Genomic DNA, 17178 nt, shown 5'->3' with positions numbered 1-17178 from the left:
GATGCTGCAGGTGGCTTGGTAAGCTTGTGGTCTGCTGCGTAGCTGCATGTGAGGAAGCTTGAGGCAAATAGGGGAATTACTTGTTGCTGAATATTCTAGGGGAGCCATCTACAGTGCAGGTTGGGGGGAGCTGGGGGAGCAGTATGCAGAGGAGCTCGGCTGGACAGGCTTGGGAATACTCTGCTCAAGTATTAATGAATAAAATGCCTCTGTCCCTGGAGGGTGATGATGTTGAAAGATGCTTCTCTCCTGTCACTGCTGCATGGACTAATGAGATCCTTACACCCATGGGTGAGACCTGGAGTCGGTGTGGAATGCGGAGCCACCCCCTTGCAGCTCTACCGCGTGTGCTGCTGGGCCAGCACCAGATGTGCTTGGGAGAGCTTGAAGATTGTGATGTGCTGGTTCTTGAGCCTGCTGCCTCTCCTCAGCTGCGTGGCTGCTGCTGGAGCTCTGCAGGGCGGTACAGCTACGATTGTCCCTGGGCTGGGCTTGCCCGTGGCTTGCAGGGTTGGGGCTCTGAAAGCTCTGCTGAGTAGCTGCAAATAAAGTTGTCTGTGTGAACAGCCTTGGCTCATGTGGGCTTCATCCTCTATCTGGGGTCTTGGTGCTTTTTGCTCATGCTGGATTTTCTTAAAATCCTGGAAGCAGGAAGGGGCTCGAGTGGTTTGGTGACTGAGTTCCTGACATCTGGCTGGAGCATGGGCTGTGGTGGCCTCAGGTGGGATCAGCTCACCTGGTGTGCAGCGGGTGCTGCTTGTCTACGTTGCCTGCAAGGAGCTTGTGTGCCAGAGGAGCTTGGGACCTCTGTGGGGCATCCCAGGTCTCATTGCTTCTGGTGTGGTTTGGACTGGTGCTGCTGGTTTCTGCAGGCAGCAAGGAACAGACCTGTTGGAGAAGCGCTTCCCTAATCCCAAATCTGAACAATCTTGTGAACACAATGCAAGATGCTGTTGCCATCTGCTGGCTTCTTTTCCTTGGTTCTTGGTTGATGGCTTCGTTTCTGGCTCCTTCCAGGACTGGCTCTCCATCGCTGTGAAGGAGCCTGTGATGTCCTAAGTGGTGTCTCATGCTGCTGAGCTCGGGGGGCTCGTGGCTGGGGACCTGTGGCTAGCTGCAGAGGTGTGCAGCAGGGCTTTGTGGAGCAGATGCCACCTTGCTGTGGGGAAGGGCTGTCCGAGCTCCCAGCAGCTTTAGCACAAACAGGCGTGCCTGCCTGCATACCTGCTGCCTGCCCGGACCTGAGCGCGGGTGGTTACACGATGCCTGGGAATGGGCTTCACCCTCCGTGCTGCTGGGATCTCACGGGGGGCTCCAGCAGCCCCTTTTCAGGGTGGGGGGGGGGGGAAGTGGGGCACCCTACACCCAGCCAAGCTGTCTTCCCATTCAGCAGCACTGGCCACCGAGTGAGGGGCTGTGGAGCTGGTGCAGATGCTGTCAGCATGAGGAGGGAGCTGCCTCTGCTCCCCTGCAGGTGAGTGGGGCTGCCTCTCCCCACTTGGCAGATTCCTGCATCCCCCCCCCCCCGCCCCAAAGCAGCAGTGCTCACAGTTCCCTTCCCTCCCTCTGGGTCCGTGGTGGGCCCCATTCTGTGCTGCCCTGAGGCAGCAGGGGAGGTTCTTCCCTCTCTGTGCATCCAGATCCTCTGACATCAAGAGCTGAGACCAGGGCCCAGCCTTCCCATCAGTCAACACCAAGAGAGCACAAGCAGGTTCTATGCAAAAGTATTTTTATTGAATACAAAAACATTCCAGTTTAGTGAAAAAAATGACATCATCGCTGATGGAGCTTGTTTGGGCTAAAACCCGAGACTTGCTGCTGTCTGCACTGGTCCCGCCGTGGGCCGTTGGTTCCCCTCCCGTTACACCCGGGCTTTGTTGGCGGCTCCATCCTCGGAGGCTGGTCCAGGCTGCGGGGCTGCGGGGCTGACCTGGATGGGCACGTTCCTCTCCGGGGCAGCCGGCAGGGCCAGCTTGGGGGCCTCGATGCGGAGCTGCCCCTCCTTGGACAGGGAGCAGGTCAGCGCCTCGGCGTCCACCTCCTCGGGCACATCCCACTCCCGCTTCAGCACCTCGTACTTGTAGGAGAAGGAGCCCTTCTCATCGACGTTCTGCGTCTCCTTCTGCCCCACCAGCACCACCTTCCTGCCCACCACCTTCACCGACAGCTGCTCGGGAGCGAAGTTCTTGACGTCTTGGCAGACGGAGAAGCCCTCGCCGGAGCCCTGGGTCAGGGTCGTGCTGGTGCTCGGGGCTCGCTCCATGACAGCGGCTCCTTGGCTGCTCAGGAGCTGCTCGAAGCTGCTCATGAACTCCCGAGCTTTCTCCATCTCCTGCTGCAGCTCAGTGAAGATGGTCTCTGCGTGCGGCCAGAGGGTCCTCACTGTGCCCAGGCGGCTGGCCAGGGAGCTGGAGGCAAATGGTGCGAGGTGCATGCGGCAAAGCATCTCTGCTGCTGTTGCTGCTGTTGCTGCTGCTGCTGTTGCTGCTGTTGCTGCTGCTGCTGCTGCTGTCCCGTCTCCAGTGAGCTGGGAACACTCTGCCCCGGCACTGCCGCCTGTGGCTTTTATTCCCCTTCCCGGGAGGAGTGGCCTCATCCTGTACAGCACGTCATCCTCTGGCGAAGAGTTCAGCTCTTTCCAGCCCGTTCCAGCTCATTCTTCTTACTCATCCATGAGGAGAGGCACCTCTTACGTCGTGCCCGGCATACCTTCGCCCTTAGTCTTGCAGCTCTGCTCTCCTGGCTTATAATTAGCAGCATCACCTCAGGCTCCGAACGGGATGCCTGAGACACCCCTGCCAAAAATCTGTGGCCTTTCTGCTTCCCAGGCAGGCAGCGGGGCTGGGCTCCTCCCTGCCTTCCCCTGCCTTGCCTGTGGCCTGTTCCCTCCCTACCTGTAGGCAGGAGACCCCCTCTGCCCCCTGCCCCATTTGCAGGCCCCTCAGCTGCTGGAGGGACACCAGAACCCAGCCCGTGGTCCCCTCCCCAGGCAGGGTGCACAGGCGAGGTGCTGAGGGGCCAGGATAGGATAGCGGCCAGCCTCAGCGATGCGGGGGGGAGTGGGGGGGCTGGAAAGTGCGAGAGGCATCTGGCAGCGGGTGACGTATTAACACATTGTTTAAAGGGTGGCACCGTCCTTACACTGCTGGCACAGCGTGACCTGCAGCCTGCCGAGCCCCCGGGCGCGGGGGCCAGGGAGGGCTTTACTGACCCCCGGCTGGGGGTCCCGCAGGCATTGCTACATCACGGTGGCTCTGCAGAAACACGAGCTCCCAGCGGTGACCGCAGCTCCCTATTTGCGGCATGTGACGCGTCCCCAGAAGCAGGCGCTGCTATTTTGGCTGGTGGATGATCAGTCTCTCAAAAATAGGCGATGGCTCCAGGAGGGTGCGTGGGGAGAGAGCGTTCTGGAAGGGGCACACCCCTGGGCAGGGGAGGATAAAACCTGCCGCTCCCCAGCCCCGGCTCAGCACCGCTCCAGTCCCTGCACAGAGCAGAGCCGCAGCGCACACCGGGAGCACACACCAGCAGAGATGCTTTGCCGCCTGCACTTCATGCCGCCCACATCCAGCTCGCTGTTCCCATGGCTGGGACCCATCCGCACTCTCTGGCCACATCCAGGCACCCTCTTCGCTGAGCTGGAGCGGGAGCTGCGGCTGGAGATGGAGAGGGCTCGGGAGTTCATGAGCAGCTTCGAGCAGTTCCTGAGCAGTGGGAGCAGCCCCAGCCGACTCAGCATCGCTGCGGAGCGAGCCCCGAGCACCAGCGCAGCCCTGACCCAGGGCTCCAGCGAGGGCTTCTCTGTCTGCCAGGATGTGAAGGACTTTACACCCGAGCAGCTGTCGGTGAAGGTGGTGGGCAGGAAGGTGGTGCTGGTGGGGCAGAAGGAGTCGCAGAGCACGGATGAGAAGGGCTCCTTCTCCTACAAGTACGAGGTGCTGAAGCGGGAGTGGGACGTGCCCGAGGAGGTGGACGCCGAGGCGCTGACCTGCTCCCTGTCCAAGGAGGGGCAGCTCCGCATCGAGGCCCCCAAGCTGGCCCTGCCGGCCGCCCCAGAGAGGAACGTGCCCATCCAGATGGGGCCGGCGGTGGCCCAGCCGACAGCCAGCACCGACGACGGAGCCGAGCGGGCCAAGGCGTGATGGGGAGCGGCACGGGGCTGGGCTGAGCCCGGCTGCCAGGGCAGCTGCTGGCCGCAGAGCGGGGCTGCGCGCTAGCCCGGCGAGAGGAGTTTCTGCACAAAATATGTAGCTTTTTTGATATGTAATAAATATTCCTGACTTTTATTTGCACGGTTTCTGTGTTTGCTGGTCTCGCCTGGCCCCCTGTGCTTGCCATGCTGCTGGCTGTGCCCCTGCAGGACGATGGCAGCCCGGGGAGCCGGGCTGTGCTGGCAGGGGGCAGGTCCCTGGCAGCTCCCCCAGCCCAGCCGTGGCAGAGGAGGTTGGCTGAGGGGCTGCAGCACATGCACTGCGCTGAGCATCCCCCCGGGGCGGCACCGAGCATCCCCCCGAGGGGACCCCCAGCATCCCCCTGAGGGGGCCCCGAGCCCCCGAGGCAGCCTTTGGCCCCCAGACACCCATTTTCGGGATGGTGCTGGCACACTCCCGTGCGGTACCCGTGCCGTGCCGTGCCGCCCCCTCCATTGCTCGCACCTTCCAGGCGCTGCGCTCTCCTTCGCGGCCCTTCGGCGGCAAGTGGGCGTGGCCTCCCATAAGTGGGCAGGAGGGGGCGGGCCCACAGCACATAGATAGCGGAGGTGGGCATGCCAGACTGGGCGTGGCTTCACGCCATATTTGGTGAAAAAGGCGGGGCCTCGCGCCATATTTGGCAGAGGCTGCGGCGGAGAGGCGCGCCTCCCCGCGCCGAGCACCGCCGAACCGGGCACGGTACCGGTTGCGGTACCGGAGGGGGGAACTTCTCTAGGCAGCGATGGCCCCGCGCCGCCGGCACGGCCCCGCGAGGGGCTCTCGGGGTGGTTGGTCCCCGTTGAGCCCGGACCTCGATCTCTCCGTGGCGGGTTCACGCCGCCCGCAGCCTCGGTGGGAGTTCCGCTCCCGCTCGGGGCTGCAGGCGGCTAGATCCGGCCCCGGGAGCACCGGACCCACCCCCCCCGCCGCTACGGACTACCGATCCCGGCGTGCCTGGCGCGCAGGCGCAGTGAGCGCGGGGCGCACGCCGGGCCCGGCATGGCGGAGCCGGAGGCCGCGCAGCCCGGGCGGCCCCCGCCGGCTCCGGGGGCGGCGGCGGCGGGGAGCGGCGGGGCGGGGAGCGGAGCGGCGGGGGCGGCGGCGGGGGGAGCGGGGACCAGCGACCCGGCGCGGCCCGGGCTGAGCCAGCAGCAGCGGGCGAGCCAGCGCAAGGCGCAGGTGCGCGGGTTCCCCCGCGGCAAGAAGCTGGAGAAGCTGGGGGTCTTCTCGGCCTGCAAGGTGGGCTGGGGGCACCGAGCCCTGCATGGGCGAGGTGCGGGGGGGTACAAGGATGTGCGTGGGTGTGGGTGCATGGGCAGGGGTGCAGGAGGAGGGTGCAAGGCTGTGTATGAGTGGGGGTGCAGGAGGGAGGTACGAGGGTGCGCATTGGTGGAGGGGTGCAGGAGCAGGGCGCAGGAGGGGGGTGCAAGCATGTGCATGGGTGAGGGTGCAGGAGTGGGCTGTGGGGGGGTGCATGGATGTGCATGGGTGGGGGGATGCAGGAGTGGGGTGCGAGGATGTGCATGGGTGCGAGGATGTGCATGGGTGGGGGGATGCAGGAGTGGGGTGCGAGGATGTGCATGGGTGGGGGGATGCAGGAGTGGGGTGCGAGGATGTGCATGGGTGGGGGGATGCAGGAGTGGGGTGCGAGGATGTGCATGGGTGGGGGGATGCAGGAAGGAGATGCTAGGCTGTGCATGGGTGGGGGTGCAGGAGGAGCGCTGCGTTGTGTAAGGGAGATGCAAGGACATCCATGAGCCTGGGCTGCAGGATCCTGGGGCTGCATGCAGGGGAGCTGTGAGAGTGTTAGGGTGCAGGTATATGCAGGATGGGTGCTGGGGAAAGCTGGGATGGATAAACTGGGATGGGTGGGACAGGCAGAGGTGACTCGTGGGCCAGAGAAGGTGGCAGCCTTGGCATGAGGCAATGCGTGGGCCGCTGCGTGACTGCCTCTGCCATCCCTCATCCCAGGCCAATGACGCCTGCAAGTGCAACGGCTGGAAGAACCCCAACCCTCCCACTGCCCCCCGTATGGACCTGCAGCAGCCGGTGACCAACCTGAGCGAGCCCTGCCGGAGCTGCAGCCATGCGCTGGGTAACACCACTATGGGGCACCTGGGACCACCGCCCCCTGCCCCAGGAACCCCCCTCCCCTAGGGAGGGGTGGTGATGCTGACCCCTCCAGTCTCACTGTGGTGTGGTTGTCTCTCTGCTGCAGCGGACCATGTGTCCCACCTGGAGAACGTCTCGGAGGAGGAGATCAACCGGCTGCTGGGCATGGTGGTGGATGTGGAAAACCTCTTTATGTCGGTGCACAAGGAGGAGGACACGGACACCAAGCAGGTGTATTTCTACCTGTTCAAGGTGCGTCTGGGGCTGGGCACGTCTCTCTGCGCCACGATGCTGCAGAGCAGGGGCTGCTGTCCCACTGCTCGTCCTCAGCCAGAGAGCTGGAACGCTTACCCTGTCCTGGGAGCGACTGCTCTCCCGGCCTCGAATTCCCCTGGGAGGAAGGTTTCCAGGGAAGGAACAGGCTGAGGTGGACGCCGGCACCTTCCTGGCTGTGTAAATGAGCGCAGCCCCACGGCTGCCCTCTGCAGCCTCGACCGCTCCCTGTGTGCCTGGTTATGGGACTCCAGTAACCTGGTCCTCGCTGTGTGCCTGGTCCTTGGGACTCCAGTAACCGTGTCTGACGGTGTCTCGCAGCTCCTGCGGAAGTGCATCCTGCAGATGAGCCAGCCTGTGGTCGAGGGGTCCCTGGGGAGCCCCCCCTTCGAGAAACCAAACATTGAACAGGTGAGGCTGCTGACTTGTCCTGTGTTTTGCTGCTCTTGTATGGCCCCCTCCCCCTTTGAGGGGCAGCGCTGAAGGGTCAGGTGCCCCTCCACTGCCCCTTCCTCTCCCCAGGGAGTCCTGAACTTCGTCCAGTACAAGTTCAGCCACTTGCCACCCAAGGAGCGGCAAACCATGTACGAGCTCTCCAAGATGTTCCTGCTCTGCCTCAACTACTGGAAGCTGGAGACACCGTCCCAGTTCCGGCAGCGCTCGCAGAACGATGATGTGGCCACCTACAAGGTCAACTACACAAGGTGAGAGTGGGAGGGGGTCTGAGCCAGACAGCATGGGGGTCTGCCCACCCCTGCACCGGGCTGACCCTGACTCCCAGGGTCTTCTCCTCTCCCCACCTCTCCTGGGTTGCTGGTTTGTTATGAGAGCAGATGTCAGCTGGGGAGACTGCTTCCAAATAACATCAGCTGTGACCCCCCCATGCTTGCCCTCTTCCTCTCTGCTTCCAGCAGTGTTGTCCCAGGTGGGATGCGGATGCTCTGGGGTTGCTGGTCCCAGCCCTGATACTGGAGTGCATCCTTATCTCCTAGGTGGCTGTGCTACTGCCATGTTCCGCAGAGCTGTGACAGCCTTCCCCGCTACGAGACCACCCACGTCTTTGGGCGCAGCCTCCTCAAGTCCATCTTTACGGTCACCCGCCGGCAGCTGCTGGAGAAGTTCCGGGTGGAGAAGGACAAGCTGGTGCCGGAGAAGCGGACGCTGATTCTCACCCACTTCCCCAAGTAGGTACCCAGTGCGGGGGTAGCTGCATCACTGGGGAGGCTCTACTCCCTCGGGGCACTCTCCCACCGAGTGTGGCTGCTGTGCTGCCCCCTGCCAGGTTCCTGTCCATGCTGGAGGAGGAGATCTATGGCGAGAACTCTCCGATCTGGGAGGCTGATTTCACCGTGCCAGCCGCAGAGGGTGCCCAGCTGGTGTCTCGCCCAGGTATCTCAGGGAGCAGCACCCCCCAGCTTTCAGGGAGCTGTAGGGTGAAGGACTGAGGTGTGGGTGAGCCTTGGCTGGTGGCTGGGCTGTCGCAGCGTGATGAGCTGCTTCCTGGCAGTCACGGGCACCCCTGGTCTCTTCCAGCCGCGGTCAGCACCGTTACAGTGCCCACCACTCCACTCTTCAGCAAGAAGCTCAGCAACAGCAGCTCTGCTGCGAGCATGGATGCCAGCACCCCAGAGCCCCTGCCAGGTAGGGCCGGTGTGAGCCTGGCACTGGGGAAACTGGGACCTCCCTTGGTCCTTCCCGGTGCTGGATGTGCTGCTGTGCTCCCCAGGGGAGAAGCGGAAGCTGCCCGAGAGCCTGACACTGGAAGATGCCAAGCGGATCCGTGTCATGGGAGACATCCCCATGGAGCTGGTGAACGAGGTGATGCTGACCATCACGGACCCTGCTGCCATGCTGGGCCCCGAGGTATGGGGTGGGGGATGCTGAGGTGGCATCGGTGCTTTCCAGGGCCCGCAGAGCTGCTTTCCTCATGTGCCCCTGGCCGGGCTTCCCCCACGGTGGGTATGTGCCAGTCAAACCCCCTGCACTCCCCGCCCCAGACCAGCCTGCTGTCGGCAAACGCGGCGCGGGATGAGACGGCTCGGCTGGAGGAGCGCCGCGGCATCATCGAGTTCCATGTCATCGGCAACTCGCTGTCACAGAAGTCCAACAAGAAGATCCTGATGTGGCTGGTGGGCTTGCAGAACGTCTTCTCACACCAGCTACCACGCATGCCCAAGGAGTACATCACTCGCCTTGTCTTTGACCCGTGCGTGGCTGGGGGGCATGGGGGATGGGGACACGGTGAGGGGGGGCTCCCCTCTCACCCTTGGCCATGCTTCTGGCAGGAAGCACAAGACCCTGGCGCTGATCAAGGACGGCCGAGTGATCGGGGGGATCTGCTTCCGCATGTTCCCCACCCAGGGCTTCACGGAGATAGTCTTCTGTGCCGTCACGTCCAACGAGCAAGTGAAGGTGAGAGTGTGGGGAGGTGGGTGGTGGTCATGGCCATGGGGGTCCCTGGCAGCCCAGCATCGTGGCTGCGGGGTGGTGGGTGGGGGCTCTGGGGGGCAGGATGGTCTCGCTGTAGCTGGGAGGACCCAGGGGTGTCCCAGCCCCTTGGGTAGCCGGACCCACTCAGCGCTGGCCAGCCCCGAGCAGCTGCCTGTGTCAGTGGGTGGGAGGGGGTCACGTGTCCCGACTTGGGCTGCCTGGGGGGCGTTGGGGGGGGGGGGGGGTCCCTGTCTCACGGTGGCTTCCCCAGGGCTACGGGACGCACCTGATGAACCACCTGAAGGAGTACCACATCAAGCACAACATCCTCTACTTCCTCACCTACGCGGATGAGTACGCCATCGGCTACTTCAAGAAGCAGGTGGGCTCCTTCCTCCGGGGCAGCTCCTCTCGCCCCCCCCCCGCCTGTCAGCCCCCTCCCACCTGCCCCCTCCCTCCTAGGGCTTTTCCAAGGACATCAAGGTCCCCAAGAGCCGCTACCTGGGCTATATCAAGGACTATGAGGGGGCGACCCTGATGGAGTGTGAGCTGAACCCCCGCATCCCCTACACTGAGCTCTCCCACATCATCAAGAAGCAGAAGGAGGTACAGTGGGTGGGTGGGGGGGTGCTCTGCCTGCTCTGGCCCCTGCCGGCTGCCCCCCGAAGGCAGGGGAGGGGTCCGGAGCATCCTGCAGTCCCTGCTCACCTCCCTGCTTCCAACCCCCGCTTCCCACTGCAGATCATCAAGAAGCTGATAGAGAGGAAGCAAGCGCAGATCCGCAAGGTCTATCCCGGCCTGACCTGCTTCAAGGAGGGCGTGCGGCAGATCCCCATCGAGAGCGTCCCCGGCATCCGTGAGTCCCCCCGGCTTCTGCTGGGGAGGGGCTGGCAGGCAGGAGGGCTCCGTCCTCCCTTGCCCGCGGGCCTGGGGCAGCTGTGGTGATGTTGATGCTTGCCTTCTAGGAGAAACGGGATGGAAACCACTGGGGAAGGAGAAGGGGTGAGTGCTGTGTGGTGGGATGGATGGGGCTCGGCTCAGGCTGCTCCTCACTCCTGGTCTGGGGTGGGGAGGTGGGGATGGGGAGAGGCTGCCCACCCTTGGGCTGATGGTTTTGTCCTGCAGAAAAGAGCTGAAGGACCCGGACCAGCTCTACAACACCCTGAAGAACCTCCTGGCCCAGATCAAGGTGCGGGCAGGAGGGGACCCTCTGCTCTGCGGTGCCCATCCCCCTGACAGCTCTCGGAGCTGCTTCCCCTGGGCCAGGCTGTCCTGGGCTCTGCCCTTGGGGGGGCAGGGGGGTGACCCAGGCGCAGGGGGAGCAGGACTCCTCTGTGCTGGTGCAGGCAGGTGCTGCGTGTGCTTGCTCCTGTAACCGGCCCCCCACCCTCTCCCCAGACCCACCCCAGCGCGTGGCCCTTCATGGAGCCCGTGAAGAAGTCGGAGGCGCCGGATTACTACGAAATCATCCGCTTCCCCATCGGTAGGTGGTTGTGCCCAGGCCCCCGGGGCAGGATGGTGGGGAGAGGGCTGAAGACACCCCTCCCCACCACCCGCCATCACAGGGTCTGCTGGAGAGTCATGGTTGGGATGATGGGGTGCTGGGAGCCCTGGGGCAGTCCAGGAGAGAGGGACGAGCCAGGACCCTTGGTGTCCAGTTCCATGGCTGGGGGGGTGCAGAGGCTTGGGGAACCTGACCCTTCCCCACCCCCAGACCTGAAGACCATGACAGAGCGCCTGAAGAACCGCTACTACGTCACCAAGAAGCTGTTCATCGCCGACCTGCAGCGCATCATCACCAACTGCCGCGAGTACAACCCGCCTGACAGCGACTACTGCAAGTGTGCCAACACCCTGGAGAAGTTCTTCTACTTCAAGCTCAAGGAGGGGGGGCTCATCGACAAGTAGGGGAGCTGGCCTGGACCCGCCTTGGCCACCAGCCCCCCCACGGGAGGGACAGGGCTGCCTGTGGGACCCAGCCCTGCTGCATGGGCAGGGGCTGCTGGAGGGGTTATTGCTGCTGAGCAGCCTGGGGGAGCTGGCCCTTCCTTCTGGGGGGGGCGAGGGGGCTGGGGGGTGCCTGGTGCTCTTATCCCCGAGCTGTTGGCTGTCTGTCCTGGGGGCTGTAAGCAGCAGGGCTGGAGCCACCTCATCAGGATCTCCCCAGGGCAGGGGCAGCGTTGAGTTCCTGCCTCTCCCAGGGGGCTGGGACCCCCACCCTGCCCAGCACCGGCGCTTCTCTCCTCCCCAGGGTCGTGCCTTCTGCCCTGGCTCTCAGTGATGGGGCAGGGGCACACAAGTGCTTTGGTTTTCTTCTCCCGTCCACGCACAGGCAGCTTCTGCCCCTCGTATTGAATGTACGGCAGGGCTCAGCCCTGCCCGCCCCGGGCTGGGGGCAGGGATGCTGCTTGTCGTCCAGGGTCCTGCTTGGGAGGGGGTGCTCTGCCCTTGCACCCCCCAGAGGCAGCAGGAGCTATCAGCTCTTCCCTCCCCCCGAGGGCAGCTCTGCCTGCTCCTGCTGCCAGCCAGGCCTGTCCCTTGCGTGGCCAGGGGTTGGGGGGGTGCTGGCAGCCCTGGCTGCTGGGGCTGTGGGGTGCCTGGCGCTGCCGTGGCCCCTGCACCCCCCGCTCTGCCCCAGCCGGTAGCCAGCCCTCTGCACTGGGGTGCAGGGATGGCTCCTGCCCACCTTCCCCCCCCCCCGCCCTCTCCTTGCGCCTCGTGGGCCGTGTTGCCATACCCCTTGGGTGCTGGGCTGGGGGGCGCCTGGCCCCAGCATTGGTTTGTCCCCCACTCTCGCTTGGTCCCTTGCTGCCTTGGCCCGTCCTCCCCCTGCTGTCATCACTGGGTGGGCACTGGTGATGCTCTGTGGCTCACTGGGGTGGGACCAGCCCCCTCCACACATCTCTGCCACCCATTCCACTTGACTGTTGGTTTTGTTTGTTTTCTGGGTCGTGTTTTTTTTTTTTTTTTTTTTGTTGTTGTACGTTGTCTTTTTTTTTTTTTTTTTTTTTTTAAAATAAATGTCCTTGTGCAGACCTAGCTGCGTCCTGGAGTCTGGGCCTGCAGCCTGGGTTGTGGGGGATGTTTGAGGCAAGGGAGAGGGACAGGAGCAGCTCGGAGCGGGGAGCATGCAGAGAGCCCCTGGGCTGGGTGTACTGGGCTGAACTGGGGGGGCTGGGGAGCGGGGTTGGGGGCTGCTGCTGGGGGAGCTCCCCGGTTTCTGTTTCGGTTTCTGCCCGTGGCTGGGGCTCCTGGAGGGGGGTTCACGAGCGGCTGGGCTCGGGCTGGCAGCGCGGCCGGCGGGGCCCCCCCTGGCTGGGGCTCCAGCGGGATGCGCCGCCCCCAGTTTCGTTTCCCAGCTGGGGCCGGCAGGGATGGAGCTGCGGGGGTACCAGCTGGAAGCGGTGGCCCCGGCCCTTGGGGGCTGCAACACCATCATCTGGCTGCCCACGGGTGCCGGCAAGACCCGCGCCGCCGTCTACGTCTGCCAGCAGCACCTGGAGAGCCGGGTGGGCGGCAGGGTGGCCGTGCTGGTCAACAAGGTGCCCCCCAACCCTGCCCTGGGGATCAGTGGGTTGTGGTGCTGGGCTGGTGCTGAGCAGGGGGGTCTCTTGGGCTCAGGTGCATCTGGTGGACCAGCACGCCAAGAAGGAGTTCCATGCGCTGCAGGACACCTTCAGGGTGACGGCCATCAGTGGGGACAGCAGCCAGAAGTCCTTCTTCGCCTGCATGGTGAAGCAGAGCGATGTTGTCATCTGCACGGCCCAGATCCTGCACAACGCGCTGGTCAGCGAGGAGGAGGACATGCACGTGGAGCTGACAGGTGGGCACAGGACCCCAGGCGATGCTCTCCCCACGGCTGGGCTGGGCTGGGCTGGGGGGCTCACCTCGCTCCCCTCTCTCACCCGGTGCAGATTTCTCACTGCTGGTGATAGACGAGTGTCACCACACGCAGAAGGAAGCCGTCTACAACAAAATCATGCTGAATTATCTCCAGCGCAAGCTCAGTGGGCAGCAGGATCTGCCACAGGTCCTGGGACTGACGGCATCCCCTGGCACCGGGGGGGCAACCTCCTTTGAGGGGGCTGTAGAGCACATCCTGCAGGTGGGTCCTGTGCCCCCCATCCTGTGCCAAGACAGGGCACAGCAACCTGGCACAGCTTCCCCTGGGTGTAGCAGGGTGTTCCTCGGGGTGGGTGTTGATAAGCTGGGTGGCCCAGGGCAGATGTCCCCAAATTTACGGGGCTGCCAGCGAGCACCGTGTCACCCTGGGCTGCCGGGCTCAGGGCTGGAAGTGGGGTCTCGCCCTCAGATCTGCGCTAACCTGGACGTCAAGAAAATTGCGTCGGTGCAGGAGGAGGCGCAGCACCTGCAGAGCCACGTCCCCCAGCCCATGAAGCAGTATGACCTGTGCCAAGAGAGAGCGCAGGTGAGGGCAGCTGTAGGGGCTGGAAGACGAGACCCCCAAGCCCTGCTGAGCTGGGGGGCTGCGTCCCCCTGTCTGCTTAGCTCATGCCAGTGCGAGGAATTGGTTGATCCAGAGCTTTGGTGCAGAGGGATCCAATAACCATCTGGGTGCTGCCATGCAAACAAGCCCCCAACCCCAGCCCAGGCACTCTGGGCTGTGCCTCCGAGACCATGCAGAACAGTGTTTCCAGTTCCTCGGGTCCTGAGCCCCTCTCTGCTCCCAGGACCCCTTTGGCGAGCAGCTGAAGGAGATGATGGAGCAGATCCAGCAGCACATGGAGATGCCTGGCCTGCCTCAGAACTTCGGCACACAGATTTACGAGCAGCACATCGTGGAGCTGGAGAAGAGAGGTGAGGAGGCGGCAGGGCGGGTGCAGCAGGGCAGAGCTGGCAGCCACGGGGACATGCCGTGACCATGGCACACCCGGCCCTTGCCAGGCGCCGAGACCTTTTGTCGCAAGATGCGGGTGTGTGCACTGCACTTGCGCAAGTACAACGACGCGTTGCTGATCAACGACACGGTGCGGATGATCGACGCCTTCCAGTGCCTCCAGCAGTTCTATGCCACCGAGAGGGACACCAAGGACCCCACTGAACAGTTCCTCACCGCACTGTTTGAGGGTAACAGAGGGGCCTGGGCGGGGGGTCGGTGCTGGCTGCATTCAGGGGGTGGGGGGCCCCCATGACACCCCGCTTGCCTGCACAGAGAACAGGGCGACCCTGCGGGCGCTCGCTGGGGACCAGCGCTATGAGAACCCCAGGCTGGGCAAGCTGGAGGAGATCCTGCAGGAACATTTCCAACCCCTGGGAACTTCTCGCGGCATTGTCTTCACCAAGACCCGGCAGAGCGCCCACAGCCTGCTCAGCTGGCTGCAGGACACGGCCGCGCTCTGCGGGCAGCACATCAGGGCCGCTGTCCTCACCGGCGCCGGCTACAGCAACCAGACCAGGCACATGACGCAGGTGAGTGGAGGGTGGGATGGAGCTGGACCGACCCTTCTCCGCACGCTTTGTGGGTGCTGCCCCGGGGCTCGGAGCCCTGTGCAGCTGCTGAAGCATCTCCCTCCTCTTCCCCTAGAACGAGCAGCAGGATGTGATCGAGCTGTTCCGCAAGGGAGCCCTCAACCTGCTCTTCTCCACCAGCGTGGCCGAGGAGGGCCTGGATATCCCTGAGTGCAACATCGTGGTTCGCTATGGGCTGATGACCAATGAGATCGCCATGATGCAGGTACCTGCCTGGGCTCCCTCTGGCCACTCTGCCCAGATGCCCCAAAGCCACAAGGATGGGACACAGTCGCATCCCACAGCTGCTGGCAGCTCCCTGGGGGTGAACCCAGCCCCTGGCAGAGCATCTCCTTGGCAAGGCACGGAGGAGTGCACAGGGTGGATCCATCCCCACAGGGTGGTGTGGGGAGGCAGGGGGGGCCAGCCATGTCCCTCCTCTGCTGACTGCAGCATTTGGCACTTCTGCTGCAGGCCCGGGGCCGTGCCCGTGCCAAGAACAGCGTCTACTCCGTCCTCGCCAAAGCCAACAGCAGAGAGGTCTTCCGTGAGCTGCTCAACGAGGACCTCGTGGAGCTCATGGAGAGGGCCATCAGAGCAGTGCAAGCCATGCCTGAGCAGGAGTACCGCCTCAAGGTGAGCGCTGGGTGCTGCCCTGGGCACCAGGAGGGCCAGGCAGCTGCTGCCCACGTCTGATGCTTGGGCACTGCCTTCTGCGCCCTGGTTTTGGCTGCCTGCTCTCCCCTTGGAGCAGCACCGGCTCCTGGGAGGGGGTAGCATCAGGTGCACGGGGCAGCGTGTGCCCACCCTGTCCTGTCTGTCCTGCCACGCAGCTTGCACTCTCTGGGACGGTGCATCTCTCTGTGGCTGTGTGTCTTGCCATGCCTGCCATCTGTCTGTGCCCGTAGCCCTGCCCTGACCCCTGTCCTCCCCCTCCGGGCCCTCTGCAGATCAGCGAGCTGCAGCGAATTGCTGTTGCCAGCTGGCTAATGAAGGAAGCCAAGATCAGTGAGAGGAGGCAGCTGCACGACCCGGACGCTGTTTACCTCTACTGCGTCAACTGCAACATGGCAGTGTGCCGCGGCAGCGACATCCGCACCGTGGAGGGCATGCACCACGTTAACATCAACCCCAACTTCGGGTAGGAGCTGGGCGCTGGCGGGGGCGAGCGGGTGCAGACCAGCTGGCAGGCATCGCTTGCATGAGCTGCCCCACTTTCCCCCCAGGACGGGCAGGGGGTGGCAGCAGCTTGCTGCCAGCTTTTTCTTGGGGACAGTGGTCCAGGGAGATCGTGGGGGCTTTGTGGACTTTGTGACTATGGGAGCACATGCGCTGCCCTATTTCTGTCCCCTGGACCATTGTCCTTAGAGTGTCTTTCGGTTCCTTGCAGGTTGTATTACAGAGTTTCCTCTGGGAAAATACAGTTCCAGCGGGCTTTCAAAGACTGGGAGCCCGGCTGTCGCATCATGTGCAGTGAGTGCAGCCAGGTGAGTGTGGCAACCCCCCCGTGGCTGCAGCCCAGTTGGAACTGGAGGGACAGGAGGGGCTGTGCATTGTTCCCCAGCTCCTGGTTGAGGGATGGAGCTGTATGTCCCTTTGACACGTGCCCGTGTGACGTGCCTGCTGCACATGCAGGATGTGGACATGGGCAGCTGTCTCCGAAGGGGATGTGACCTGGCAGCAAGGAGCTGCCTCCATCCCGGGGCTGTGTGGCCCTGCAGCCTGGGGATGCTGCGCTGCAGGCTGCGTGACTGTCCCCTCCCTGCCCACACAGGAGTGGGGAATGGAGATGATCTACCGGCAGGTGAAGCTGCCCATCCTCTCCATCAAAAACTTCGTGGTGGAGACGCCGGCTGAGAAGAAGAAGTACAAGAAGTGGAGCAGTGTGACATTCCCCGTCAAGGAGTTTGACTATGTGGAGTACTGCTCTAGCATCCACGGCCAGCTCTTGTAGCACAGACTCTGCTCAGAAGACGACTATTCCCAGGCCACTTTCTGGGATAGCAGGACCCTTCCCATCGCCCTCAGCATGGGACCTTCCCTCCAGGCTCATGCAGTCAGTGCTCCCTTGTTCCTCGCTGGACTGATCTGCTGCAGCACATCCCTTGCTACAGCTGCAGCTGCAGGAGGAGGCTTTGCTGCACCCATGCAGGAAGGATGAGACACTGGGATGGGAAAGCACTGGGAATCTTTCCCTGCTGGCAGCTGCTCCCCATGGCGCTGTGTTCCCCCTCCTGCCCTCCAGCACTGTGGGGCACGGGGGGTGTCTCCACAACCCTGCCAGGAGAACCAGCCATTTCACAGGGGCTCAGGACATGGCCCAGCGTTTCTCCGGCAGCCTCTGGTCGGCTTTGTGCTCCCGATGTCCCTCTATTAAAAACGGGTGTGCGCTGGGGCTGGGGGAAGTGTCGGCAGCTTCACTTCTTGTGAGAGCCGGTGGGCTCCGTCTGGGACAGCCCTTGCACCCAGCCCGACCCCCCCATTGCCTGCGGGAGAGCCAGACCCCACCGCCCACCGCGCTGGCAGCGCAGGGGTCCCCGGGGAGGCACCTGTGGGTGCCCCAAGTGGCTGCAGACAGCGGACCCACCCGAGACCAAACCTTCCTGGGGCGCAGAATGAGAGCGCCTCCGGGGCGGCTCAGTCCTGCAGGACTCGCATGGAGCTGCGGGTGGGTTTGACCTTGGCAGAAATGCCCGGGGGTCCC

At 63.8% G+C, this 17178-nt stretch overlaps 4 protein-coding genes across 6 annotated transcripts; 3 read left to right on the top strand and 1 right to left on the bottom strand.

The window, feature by feature from the left end:
• Window positions 1-1712: 1712 nt before the first annotated feature.
• On the bottom strand, window positions 1713-3215 carry LOC308055353 (heat shock protein beta-11-like). The gene has a single exon (XM_080369233.1). It carries the CDS (start codon window positions 2594-2596, stop codon window positions 1862-1864), a length of 735 nt encoding a protein of 244 aa, XP_080225359.1. The 5' UTR covers window positions 2597-3215; the 3' UTR covers window positions 1713-1861.
• Window positions 3216-3358: 143 nt separating this feature from the next.
• LOC308055350 (heat shock protein 30C-like) lies at window positions 3359-4286 on the top strand. Its single transcript, XM_080369229.1, is given in 2 exon segments — window positions 3359-3393; window positions 3395-4286. Coding segments are annotated over 2 exon segments (768 nt in total). The 5' UTR covers window positions 3359-3373; the 3' UTR covers window positions 4143-4286.
• Window positions 4287-4780: 494 nt separating this feature from the next.
• KAT2A (lysine acetyltransferase 2A) lies at window positions 4781-11985 on the top strand. The gene is made up of 18 exons (XM_080369159.1): window positions 4781-5429; window positions 6162-6285; window positions 6409-6554; window positions 6897-6986; window positions 7098-7279; window positions 7568-7759; window positions 7858-7964; window positions 8109-8216; window positions 8302-8438; window positions 8573-8781; window positions 8861-8987; window positions 9277-9387; window positions 9468-9611; window positions 9747-9861; window positions 9971-10007; window positions 10131-10194; window positions 10404-10488; window positions 10720-11985. Exons 1-18 carry the CDS (start codon window positions 5190-5192, stop codon window positions 10911-10913), a joined length of 2412 nt encoding a protein of 803 aa, XP_080225285.1. The 5' UTR covers window positions 4781-5189; the 3' UTR covers window positions 10914-11985.
• Window positions 11986-12265: 280 nt separating this feature from the next.
• DHX58 (DExH-box helicase 58) lies at window positions 12266-16869 on the top strand. 3 transcript variants are annotated; one of them, XR_013924509.1, is made up of 13 exons: window positions 12272-12547; window positions 12627-12828; window positions 12920-13110; window positions 13318-13434; window positions 13697-13823; window positions 13911-14093; window positions 14179-14435; window positions 14551-14700; window positions 14949-15110; window positions 15425-15615; window positions 15865-15961; window positions 16249-16567; window positions 16631-16869. XR_013924509.1 is itself a non-coding variant. In XM_080369183.1 (12 exons), the coding sequence occupies exons 1-12, from the start codon at window positions 12380-12382 to the stop codon at window positions 16426-16428; spliced, it is 1992 nt and encodes a 663-aa protein (XP_080225309.1). In that variant the 5' UTR covers window positions 12266-12379; the 3' UTR covers window positions 16429-16869. The 3 variants fall into 3 exon arrangements, 2 of the variants coding, with proteins under 2 accessions (XP_080225309.1, XP_080225308.1); XM_080369183.1 differs by having other exon boundaries at window positions 12266-12514; window positions 16249-16869; XM_080369182.1 differs by having other exon boundaries at window positions 16249-16869.
• The last annotated feature ends 309 nt before the right edge of the window (window positions 16870-17178 follow it).

This window comes from Falco punctatus, assembly GCF_963210335.1.
Source record: "Falco punctatus genome assembly, chromosome: 19".
NCBI lineage: Eukaryota > Metazoa > Chordata > Aves > Falconiformes > Falconidae > Falco > Falco punctatus.
The sequence above is the reverse complement of the archived record's forward strand: the minus strand, read 5'-3'. Positions and strand labels throughout refer to the sequence as shown.